The 13,011-nt window shown below is 41.3% G+C and overlaps 1 protein-coding gene across 1 annotated transcript; it reads left to right on the top strand.

The window, feature by feature from the left end:
* Positions 1-3,008: 3,008 nt before the first annotated feature.
* Positions 3,009-12,744, top strand: gclm (glutamate-cysteine ligase, modifier subunit). Its single transcript, XM_084012007.1, has 7 exons — positions 3,009-3,337; positions 4,767-4,829; positions 9,632-9,716; positions 10,017-10,073; positions 10,186-10,388; positions 10,882-10,996; positions 11,399-12,744. The coding sequence occupies exons 1-7, from the start codon at positions 3,206-3,208 to the stop codon at positions 11,566-11,568; spliced, it is 825 nt and encodes a 274-aa protein (XP_083868133.1). The 5' UTR covers positions 3,009-3,205; the 3' UTR covers positions 11,569-12,744.
* The last annotated feature ends 267 nt before the right edge of the window (positions 12,745-13,011 follow it).

Here is a 13,011-nt window from a genome sequence, read left to right as displayed (position 1 = left end):
AGCATGTTGCGTAACCTGACATGTTTTAGTAAATGCACCTTCAAAGGTTTTGTTTTGGGGTGTTATTATTGTACACTTGCTGTTGCATTGCGGGTACCAAGTCAATAGTGATATATGCACTGAACAACCACTGCTATCATCTAGTACTTGGAAATTCTAAGTATTCAAAGTATTCCCTTCAGAAAATGCATGTATATGTATCTTTTATATATTTTTTTTATAGCAAACTACTCAGCAATATTTCGACTATATTTTCTATACCAACACATAGAATCCACCTTTAAAAAGCACAACATGTATGTTAATGTAACTTAAGTTGCTTCCAAATCTCTGGCAGAAAACAGACGTTTTCCACAGTTTCCTCTGTATTTTCTTCACTGAGTAATTTGTTTTTAAAAGTATGACTGTCTCCTGTGAGATATTAAAAGAAATATGTTCTGAAGAAAAAGATCAGGTTTCGTCCTGGTTTTCTTTCTCTTGTGCTCATGGTCATCTTATCTCTCCGGTCGTCTGATTGCTTCCAAATGGCAGTGTTCACCTGATGACTGTTCGGTGTCTGAATCATGAATACTAAGACACGTTGCAGTTTATGTGTTTCTGGCAAATGTCAAATTCTGGCTGCAGGTCTACTTGTAATATATTGAAAGATATGTCTGTGTTTTATAGATTCAAGTTAAGTACATTATATAGCCAGAAGTAGGTGGGAAGCCAAACATGTGGTTGTGAAACATCTCACTCAAAAAAACCCACAGATGTTAACGTGCTGCTATAACGCCTCCACTCCTCTGCAGGAGTTTGTAACCTGCCACTGAGTGAGGTCGCCCTCCGATGTTGGGAAATTAGTCTGCATCCAGACAGAACCTCATCCCAGAGGGGTTGGATGGGATTGAGGCCAAGCGTGCAGGCCATTTTATTTATCACACACGGGAAACGTCATGTTGAAACCAAAACTGTTAGAAAGAAGAAGAAAAAAGGTTCAACGATGTTTAATTTATTCTAAAAATCACTTTTGAGAGGAACAGAAAACACATCTATGTGCATCAACTGTTCCTCAAGAAGTTACATTTGACATTGAAATGGAATTATTAGTAAAACTATGAATGAGACTTTTCTATTCTGTGCCTCAGCAAAGAATCTATAAATGTGAGTGTGTGTCAAGGAAAGAAGGAATCAGACTATTTCCTGAAATATCATTGAATTATTTATCTTAATTAAGAGAAAGGAGTTTGGCCAAAAGCATGAAAACCAGGTCAAATTAGTACACAAAGGTATGTAGACAGGTGTGGTGAGGAAATGTCCCTCCTGTGCTACCGTAGGGCCAGATGGTCCTCGGTGCCATCTACTTCCTGGTTTCTAATTGGTTTGGAATACAAGCCATGTCCATGAGCCCTCGGCATGCTGCTTTCTCTGTGACAGGATGGTTGTGGTAGGTGACAACTTAACTTTTCCCTTGAGAAAAGTGTGTGTGTGTGTGTGTGTGTGTGTGTGTGTGTGTGTGTTGTAGTCTCCCCACAGTGACCCTCTCCATGTGTTGAGCTTCTGTGTGGGCCTTATGCAATAATCCTACACCGACTGTCTGCTGTTTAGTTTAGTTGTTTTAGTTTAGATTTCTTCAGTTTAGTTCACTGTTAGTTTAGTTTAGTTTAGTTTGGGGGATGGTTGCACATGGTTACACAATGTGTTTCCTTTGTGTTTGTTTGTTTTGAGGAAATATTGTGCGTATGTTTTGGCTTCTCTCAAGGGATTCATTTGTCAAATGTGATGGCAGTATAAGCTCTGTGAACTGACCATAGTCCTCTCGTGTTTTATGGAGATCAGAGGCCAAGGGGCTGAGAAGCATCCTAGGGGGGCGATTTAGCTGTGCTTAGGCCCTCAGCTGCACTTCACTGCCAAAGAATTGTGTGATTTTATTTTCTTTTTGCACTTTTTCTCTTTTCTCCTTGATTTGCCGTGAGTGTGTTGCTCACTGAGTTCTGACTCCTTCAACGGTTGGCTTAAAGCTCATTTAGCCACTTTCCTTATGGACAATATTTCAACATTTTAATCCCTATTTTATCAGTTGATTTATTAAGCTTTTGGCTATTAAAAAAAAAATTCTCAATCATGCATTATCTTTTGTTTTTAAATAAATCTTGAACAATTGAAAATTCCTTGTTTCTGCCTCATACCTCTAAGTGTATCGTTGACTGAATCTGTGTGGTTTAGCTAGTCTGTAGATGTTTCACTTTAACGTGGTTATTCTATGTCTAAAGCTACGAGCTGACTCAGCCTTTGCTATGGCCCGGCTACACACGGATGACTAACAGTGGTGGAATTATATATACTTTAATAAAAGTAGCCGAACAACAGTTTAAAAGTACTGTTACTGCACAAATGTGATGATATGACCAGTAATAAAACGCTATAAAAGTGCTCATTATGCAGAATGACCCTTCTCAGTGTAATATCATGGTGGTTTGAATTTGAAATTACTATATTAAAAGATAATTGTGGTTTATATGTAATCTGATGTAGTGGCAACTATAGCTGAAAAACAAATGTGGAGTGGAGAAATTGTAAAAATAAAGGTATATCAAAATTACTATTAAAATAATAGTAAAATATAAAATAGTATAATAGAATCAGGGGCAGCAGGTTTGAGTAAAAACTACAAGGCAGGTGATATGTGGTCTAGAGAGTAATGTCAATACGTAGTACAGATGCTTAAAATTGCATTTAAGTGCAGTACTTGAGTATAAGTGTGCTATTTACTTCGCTATACAAAGTTATCCTTGCTTGACAAGAATGAAAAAACAGAAACACAACACCGCCATCTAGTGGTTACAAGTGAGAATGCGATGCAAAAGAAATCCGTTCCGCTGATCCAGCTCCGTTTTATGGATGTCGCCCGTTGCTCCACGGCTCCCTGACCGGGTTTTACGGGCCAGTCACCGGTAGCTTCCATGTGGGCGTGACCGACCGGCTTGCCTCCATAACAGTCCGATCCCTATACAAGCACCGGACCAGCAGGTCAGTCGACACACCGAGTGCAAGTCATCCTGACTACACACTTTTGTAACACTTGCGCGAGGCTGTGCTGTCGCGGTCGCTGTTAGCAACGGGTGAGCGCGCGCGTCGTCGTCGTAGCCGTCGGTTCCGCGTCTTGTTAGCTCGCTGCCGCGAGAAAGAGAGAGGGGGAGAGAGAGAGAGCGAGGCAGAGAAGCACATGGATCCTCAAAACAGCAATAGGGAGGCGAAGATGTTGTTGAACCAGGCGAAGACTCTTAGGCTGCACACCGGGAACTTAGTCAACCGCAGTCGCCTGAAAAAGAAATGCCCGGGGTCTCCCAGCGAGGAGGTAAGATGATGTGACGTCGACACCTGTCTTCATTGTTTTTAAGCGACGGCAGTTAACCAGCTAGCTGTGTGTGTGTTGCGCTGGTGTGACAGTTTAGCTTATTAGCTTAGCCGTGTAACTCAACGGCTAAACGTTTAAGCTAACGGAATCACTGATAAGTTGTCCATTAATAAATATAGACGTACGTTCCAAAAAACGACTAACGTGTGTGTGTTTGTTAGCCGTCGAGGTCCGTAGTTACAGGACTGTGAGATGAAGTGACGTAATGTTAGCTTAAAAGTTTTGCATTAGGGGGTTCGTACTTTAGCTATGTGGATGAAGGCGCCTGTTTATTGTAATTTTCCAGGCTATAGGTGAATTGAATGATTGCTGTCGGCCGCTCCCTCAACACAAACTGTCAGTTTAAGCCTGGAAAGATCAAACGCGTATCATATATCACGTGCAGGCAGGTGATCTGAACAGTCATTACCATGTCGTATAACGACATTTTTCTTGTTATAACAAATATAATCTTCACTGTTAACAGCAATTACAATTCAAGGGTAAAGCTTTTTTTTTAATGCAGCCACAAATTGGTCTAAACTTCTAAGTCTAAACGGGGATTAAAATTCCAGCATATAATTTATTTATTCTGTAAAAATATAGAAACCAATTAGAGGTGTAACGATTCATTCGATTAATCGATGAATCGATTGTCAGTCCTATAGATTCTACTAAATCGATCTGCTAAAATAAATAAATAAATAGAATGAATCGTTTTGGCTTCACCAATAATCGATATAAATGCATTTAATCGGATGAATCGTGATTCTTACTTATGATTAATGTTTTAATACGTTTAAGACGCACTCTCCCCTGCCAGCATGTAGTCTATGGAATAATGTTCAAAATAACTGAGCAATGTTTAATTTTACATTTTTGTATTCAGCATAAAATATTATGCAGGTTTACTTTTTTATAGTATAAATATGTTATTTTTCACCTTTCAGAAGAATACAGATAGTCTCACTTGCATTATTGCATGTTTATTTCATGGATATAGGATTTTGGTGACAAGTTACTGAATCGAATTGTGGTTTACAGAATCGAATCGAATTGAATTGTTACAAAAAAAAAAAAATGTCCTTGAATCGAATCGCCAACTACTGTATCGTTAATCGAATCGCTGTGAAGCCAAAGATTCACACCCCTAAAACCAATAGATTGCCCATTTTTTCCAGTTTATTGTTATTTATTATTCCATTTAATTGTTTCTAACATGCCCGAGATGGCGAGAAGCATGTCACAGCTGTCCAGATGTTGGAATGGGGGGTCTGCTGAGGATTTAAAAAAAAAAAGTTGTTCAGCTTCAGCCGAGTTTCAGGGGAACTTTCTGTAAACTGCATGTTTCACATGTTTTATTGTAAAATTGTTTTTCTGTTTATTTTAGCTTCAAGACTGCATTCAAGCCACACTGACTGACTGGTTTTCCACAACCAAACCACAATCAAAGGTGTGTTTCCACTGTTCCTAATGCATTCATGTATTGCTGTTGGCTTGTCTGTGTTTAGCCGTGCATCTAATTCGGGCTCTCCTATCCCAGTTTTGCATGTTGTTGATACAGAGAAATGAATAAGAATATTTTGCATCGGGGAAGTTATGGTCGGACCAGTCAAATAATAACGTACTACACTGTGAGGCAGTCGGCTTTCAGTGCTTGGAAAAATAAAATAACCGTATTGATGGACATCAAAGGATGCCACTAGGCTTACTGAAAAGAAGCTGTCATGATGAATGTTCATGCAGTGCTGGCTGCCAAAGGCGCCATTCCAAAATGTCTGTCTGTCTGTAGGGACGGGGCATAGGAGGAGGGTGGGACCGCAGAAACTTTGCTCTGGGCGCTTTGCTCTTTAACAGATAGGATTTCTAGAATGCAGCACTCCTTAATCAGTTTTCATCACATTAACTTGTTCTGAAACGGAGATGAAAAAGAATGCCGGATCCAATTTAGTAAACCACCTCTCCTGTTTAACGTAGCCCTGCTCCGCCTGTTTTGCTAGGCTCAGCTAATCTGCTTCAGCTTTTATTATCACACCCGCTGGACTAAAATGGGACTGGGGTAGGTTTGAAAGAGTTTGCATTCAAAAGTCTTTAATACTTTCACATGCAAAGCATATTACTTCCACATAAAAGGCATATTTGAAACACTCCCCTCCAGGGAAATGTGACTACATCACAAGAATGTGATGTAGTCCTGAGCTCCCTTCAGGCTATGTAGTGGCAGAGAAACACAGAAGCTAGTCTTATGTGTAAATACAATAAAATCACAAAACACTGAATGAGACTCTTTATGAGGAGATTCCTCTCATGACAGATTGTTGTTTTCTCTCATAAAAAATATGTTTTTTTTTGGTTCAAAAACAAATAGTGATATTAAAAACCTTGTAAACCCCCCAAAAAACATCAGACTAGCACTTACCCCCTATATTATCATTTGTTTTTGCCTGAATGAAACTTTGAATATACATCATAACACATTATATAGCAACTTAAAGTTTTGTCAGTGTACTTAGGGCTGTCGCGGTTAGGGAATTTCCCCTGCGGTGATTCTGAGTGGCTCAACAGCGCGGTGTGCGGTGATAGCGCACCACCCCCTTTAATTAAAAAAAAAAAATCTATTTCGCATTTTTTTGTTAATTAAGCTACTAAATTATTAAACTCATTACAATACTACATACAGTATAGTAATGGTAATAGATATATACAAATAAATCGTATTAATATTATTATTATTATTATTATTATTATTATTATATGATTATAAAAAAAGACATGACAATTTTATAAACACTTCTTAGTTTATTGAACGTTGTCCAAAGGGCAGAGACGGACAGGCTACATGTTTCTCCTTCAAATCAACTCAGTAGACTTTTAAGGGTAAATCTTCAAGTGCAAAAAGTGCAAACAGCATCTTGCTCAAATAAAAAACAAGTGTCCATTTTTAAAACACACTACAACAATAAGACATAACAAAAATAAATTCAGTAGCCTTTTAAAGCTAAATATTTGAGTGCAAATAACAGCATCTTGCTGAAATGAAAAACAAGTGCCCGTCTTTTTAAACACAGGCTAAACGAGGCACTTAGGCTATACACACAAAAAATATCTTTGAACCTTAAAAGAAATAACATGATTTATACCTGGGTCATGTCCTTGTTGCGCGCGAGAAATACCAGCATATTCACCTTTTGAGGTTTAAGAGAGGATCGGAGCGGCGTTACAATATTTCCAGCGGCACTGAAAACTCTCTCCGATGGTGCGCTCGTTGCGCAGATGCACATGTATTTGCGGGCGACTTTGGAGAGGAGAGGAAATCTACCCTGGTTGTCGCGCCACCATGCGAGCGGGTCTGCATTGGAGTCGATGGGGTCTTCCTGGAGGTAGCGTGTGAGTTCGGTGTCGGCTTTAACTCTCTTGGGCATGGTTGCAGAGGTGGTTGTTTGTGGCTTCAGCAGGTCTCCAAGGGTTCTCCTTTTAGCCGCTGGTGGCGGCACCGCTGTTTGCGCCGAGGACTGCTGTTGTACAGCAGCTGACGTACTGGCACCGCTGCCTCCGTCTTCCACATCTAATATATCCTCGATCAGCGTGCACTTTGCCTCCTCCGTGTCACCATCACAATTGCTGGCCCGGTATCTAGGGTCCAACAAGCAGGCCTTTGCCAAAAGTTTTTGTAAGGCAGCTGGTCTGTACTTCTCCTCCAGAACACTGCACATCTTGCGCTTGATGTCTGAGGTCAGAGTGGTGTCCTCATCCGATGGTTTTAAAACATCTTCAGTGAGGAGTTTCAGGACGGGTTTAATTGATGAGACGGTGACATACGTCTCACCAGAGAGCAAATCCGTAAATTCAGCGGCTGGCTTTAATGCTGCGTTCACTGACTCCAAAACGGCAATGTCCTGCCAGCTGGGAATGAGATGCTGATGCCGCCGATCATCCACCAGAACTCTTTTTATGGCCGCGACTTGCTCCAAGACTCGGTCCACCATTCTCTGTTTGGAGCCCCATCTTGTTGGACAGTCCTGCATGGACAGAGTGATGAACGTTACATTATTGAACTGAAATTAGGCCGTTTCACCTGCTAAATGAATTTTGGGTATATATTGCCAACAAAAAGTTTATTAACTGTTATACAACAGGTAGTTCCGACCGGTCCCAACCGAGCAATTTGATTGGACAAGAGACGTTCCATGAGTGCTGATATACAGTATAACAGCACTGCGACTTTTTACAGACATAATCACTCCGCTGTACGGGCGTTCTAATAACCGTTATTAGCTAACGTTACATCAGGAATGTTTATGTACTGTATATGTGTTGCCTGGCAACAGCCTTGTCTCCCTTCAGTTGCGGAACTATTTGTGTTGGCGGAGCCGAATAAATGATTACTAAACAAACAAATCATAATCTCTTGTTTCTTATTACTGTTAACTAATAAAATGTGCTCGTAGCACTGTTGTATAAAAGCAATATCACACTCGAGGTCGTGCTGTTGTACTGTATATCAGCACGGTGTGATTATCTACGACCGAATCACAGCCGTGCTGATATACAGTACAACAGCACTCCCTCTCGTGTGATATTGCTTAATTAACTAATGATTGTGTTATTCAGTGGGCTAGCTTACGTGCAAACTGATGGGTTACAGTTAGATCATTAATATAACTTCTGATGGCTACTTTACCATTATGAGCCCGTGCTTCGGGATTTGGAGCTCCTCTTGCGCTTTCGCCAGATCTCTTCTCTTCAGCCAGCTCTGGGAGAACGCACCCACTAATGTGTGAGACAGACCCATTGCTCGGGCTGTGCGATCTTTAACGCTTGCCATTGCGTTTGTCACTGCTAGGTGTAAATTATGTCCAAAGCAGTTCAGCCACGTCCAGCTCATTTTTTTCACTGCTGCGACGATGTTTGCCCCATTGTCCGTCTTTATGCACGCCAGCTTCTTCTCATCCAGCGACCACTCATCAAATGCGCTGCGGAGAGCCTCTGCGATGTTGTCGGATGTGTGATTCTGCGGCATAAACACCGTTTCGAGGCAGCGTGATTTTAGAGTCCAGTCTGTGGTCAGGTAATGTACAGTAAGACTCATGTAAGGTGTCATATTTACGCTTGACCACATGTCAGTGGTGGCAGAAAAATAGTCCACATTTTTTAGCTCACTTTGAACCGCTGCTCTGGCTGTATTATACATTTTCGGGACAGCAGTCTCTGAGAAGTAGGTTTTTCCTGGCAACTCATATTGCTTGTCAAATGTCTGAAGCAACGTCTTGAACGCCGGTTTCTCCACCGTGTTAAACGGCACCATCTCTTCAACCAGGTACCGTGTAACAGCGCCTGTTAGGCGTTTATGTCTGTCACTTCCAGTGCTGTACTTGGAACCTCGAATGAAGGCCTCGGCGACTCCAAGTTGTCGGCTGGCACCGGCTGCTGCGCGACTCTGTGTGGGTCCCGCGGTTGGCGGCAGCCTCGCCGCTATAGCGGGATGGCTGCTTGCTAGGTGAGACTTTAAATTCGAAGTGTTTCCTCGTTTTACTTGGATTTTTTTGAGGCAGATTTTACAAACTGCCTCATCTAAATTAGCTGGTTCTCCCTTTTCATTTGGCTGAAAGCCGAAATGCTCCCAAAGGGGAGAAGTAACATTTGGCTTCGGTACAAGTCCAGCTGCCATCTCCCCGTCTAGCTGCGTAGTGTGGTGAGGTGGGGTCACGTGCGGTGGTGGCGGTGGCCCAACATGCACCGCGGCGGGCCTCTTACTACCGCGGTGATTCATTTTTGCGGTTATCGCGACAGCCCTAAGTGTACTGTATGCTTATGCACTGTCGGGTATTATACATTGGCTTAAGATTACTCTTAGAAATTGTGAAATTTAAACTCTGAGCAGAGGGGCCATGATGGTTATTAACCTGTAGATCTATTTTCTGTGAGTGCTCCTGTTCCATGACACCTTCTGCCAATGGTGTCATGCTATCCTACTGATTAACATTTGTCAGACTGCCCAGAGATTATGCACCAATGACCACAAGAGGCAGGAAAAAAGGCCGACCAGTTGCTAGCAAACATATAAACAAGTCATGTTTCTTTGCAAATGATTTATGAGAAATTAAATGCATTCGTCACATCTGTTAGGCTTCACACAATGCTCTTTCGTGAGTAACGCTGGATGTAAACGTGAAGCCATCAATGTTGCATCTTTCATGTCTAAGTCACCAAACATGTTGCACAGTCTCTAACTGAAGTGCTTGTCTTGGTGTGCAGGACTTCCCGGACACACTGGACTGCTCCATTCCCCAGGAAACGGATGCTATAACGCCTGAAGAGAGGGAGGAGCTGAGGGTTTCAGGTCAGAAGTGGTTTTGGTTGACGTAGATATTGCTGTAAATGTAGGTTAACCGGTTAACAAGATAGAAAAATAAAAAAAAAGTTTGTTGTTTTAAAGATGTACCGTCATGTCGTCCGTCACCTACGTTAAGGACCATTGATCAAGTGTTTTATAATTTGTAAAATCCCAGATGGCTGACCCATTGTTTAGACTGGAGCTTCCTCTTAGTAGTTAACCAAGTAAAAAGTAGCGGAAAATTAGTAAATAAGTAGCACCAGTCATTTAGCCTAACATGGTGCTAAAATAACGTTGTTTATGCAGTCAAGCTGTTCCTGTGCGAGTCTGGTCAGTCCTCTATCAGCGATGCAGTGGAGATGGGTGAGCTTCAAATCTCTTCAGCTGAATTTTCATGTGACTTAAGTTACACAAAATGGTCCAAACAGACACACATTCTGCTCACACTGCCGTGTCTCTTGCCTCCCATCCGTAGTCTGCCAGACCCTGGCAGTGTCTCAACTCGACTCTGTCATCATAGCGCCACCGTGGCCCCTGGAGGGTGACAGCCAAAGTCTGGCTAACCTTCAGCCAGCTTGGGAGGAGCTGGAGGCCCTGGTCAGGAACCAGCAGATTGCAGCTATCGGTACCTCTGACCTGGACAAAGATCTGCTGGAACAGCTCTACAACTGGGCTCAGGTCAGTGGGATGACTTTCTCTGCTACATCGCCATATTTGTCTATTATTCTCCTCTCTTTTCATTCCTCTCATGTGTCGATCTCAGATTTTAGCTTCAGAACTTTAAATTGTTGAACTATATGAAACACTTTACGAAGCACTCGTGACCAGCTTCGGACACCATCAGTCACGTGGTATTTTCAACACAATGTATTGAAACAAGCTTTGGAAATCCCATCTATTGTTATTAAAACATGGTCATTGTGGTCAAACTGCAAGACCAATATTTCGGTCATGCCTAACATTCAAATGATCGTTCAGGTAAATGATCACTAATCTAGCAGAAATGTAGCATTATTCTAAAATTAAGGTCAAGTTTGGGCTTCAAATCCGTTAATTGGCTTTCAAGGCACCAGAGTTATTGACTATTATGAGTTTATGAGCCATGTTGAGCCAAAGAAATGATACCTCGTCTTCTGCCTCAGCCGTTGACTACATCCCCTCTCTGGTACAGGTGAAGCCCAGCAGTAACCAGGTCAACCTGGCCTCCTGCTGCGTGATGCCTCCCGATCTGACGGCCTTCGCAAAGGAGTTTGACATCCAGCTGCTCACACACAACGATCCCAAAGGTAAAATGGGTATCTTTTTTTGTTATCTGAACACGCTACGTGCTCCGAGCACAGTAGTTATTAACTCGCTAAATCAACCCAGATTTTCTCAATCATAAAGGAGCCGGTGTTTGCGGCACATGATCATGTTCACTCTTGTCAACAGAGCAGCATATTAAGAGCAAACTATGATATTAAACAAATACGACGAAGTTAATCACATAATCCAGCTTTAAATAACACAGTTGCAGCTGCCAAAAGCAGAAAGGACAGATGGCAAAAATATGGCTGACTGTGTGAACGTGTAAATGAATAGGCTTATGAGACGTGACTATAATTACATTTGATCATTCCATTCAATAAATCCGTTGCTAAGATGTGACATTTGGTTTTAAAACGGCTCTTCTCCTCATGTTTCCACAGAGCTGATGTCAGCAGCCACATTCCAGGAGGCGGTGCAGGAGGGAATGCAGGACCTGAACGTGGCTGACTGGAGGCTGGAGTGGGTCCTGCGCTACTCCATTATTGTGAAGAGCAGGGGCATTATCAAGGCTAAGGGCTACCTCGTCAACGCGAGGAAGGCGAGCCCCTAGCACGCCACACTAAAGAAGACACATGGAAGAAGCCATTTTTCTCCTTTTTCATCGACATACACACACACACAACATGCAAAGTAATAGCTCTGAAAAAATGGATGCTGCCATTCACCATCATTGTTTTATCTTACAGATAAAGTTGCATCTTGATTATGTATACTAGCTTCAGTTTAACTGATGCAGGTATTCATTGCCCTCGTCTCAGTGGGATCAAACATAAGGAGGTGAACATGCAAGATCAACTCCAGGGTCAGTTTTGAAAGATTGTGAGACTGTGAGAGTTTCACAGATGAACAGCACATCGACAGATCAGCCATTTGTCAACACAGTCTTCTTTAATCATGGAAATGTTTGGTTGCTAAACTCTGATCCAACGGGATTTTTTTTCTTCGACCTTGTTGTGACTTGAAGTGCCTCTGGATCTTTTTTCTCCTCCTGTCCTCATACCTGCTGTGTCTCCACTGTGTCGGTGTAAATCAAGCTTTAAATGTATCTGTCTGAATGAAAAGATTACGAGTAGCTAAAGCAAAAGTCAAAAGATGGCGGTGTTGTCTTCGAGTACACGATGATTCCAAACATTCTGAAATGAGATAGGAAGAAGTTTCAGGAAAAAAAAATAATTCTGATTTTATTCACTCAACTGGATTTTTTCCTGCTGTAAATAACACCATTTGCATTCCTCGGTTGAGAAAAATGATGCGCTAATTCAAAATCAAACATGGGATGTGTATTTAATGATGCTGATTGACTTTAATTTGTAAAGCAGACAACGTGAAGATGTGGGTATATATGACTTTATTTTATCATGTATTTTTTCTAACCATGCGCTGTTTTTGATGATACATTGAAATGTTTACTCTGCTCACGAGATTAATCCAAGGATGTAGAGTACACCAATGTTTTTAGATTGACTTGCATAGCAGGCTAAGGTGCTCCGTTTGACTTGTTGGTATAGCACTGGAGACTCCACGCCAAGGAGACGTTTAAATCTGTTAACTCCGACAAAGTTTATATTTAAGTGTCATGGTTGTTTTTCAGACGGCATCCAGTTTCTCTCATAAAGATCTCATGAACAGAATGTATCTGTTGTACTGTAAACATATTTAATGTTGTCAAATATCTGTATATCATGAATTGGCTTGAATAAAATTTAAGAAATTCATGTTTTACTGGGTTACTTGTTGTACTGTGTTAGTGTGGTAGTTTGTCACACCTACATCTTGATTATATTAAAGTGTAGAAAAATGGCTCTTGTATGAGATAAATTAAGGAAGAAGAGCAATTAAAACTGTTTCACATTCCCCGATGCAGGCTTTTGATTAAGTTTGAATGGAAAGAAGAAAATAACTGAATTATTTCCTCTTGATTGGGTGATTAATCTAATTTCAGCCTAATTTTGAACTGATGATGATGATAATAATTAATAATAATCATAATAAT

Source organism: Eutrigla gurnardus (assembly GCF_963514095.1).
Source record: "Eutrigla gurnardus genome assembly, chromosome: 6".
NCBI lineage: Eukaryota > Metazoa > Chordata > Actinopteri > Perciformes > Triglidae > Eutrigla > Eutrigla gurnardus.
The sequence above is the reverse complement of the archived record's forward strand: the minus strand, read 5'-3'. Positions and strand labels throughout refer to the sequence as shown.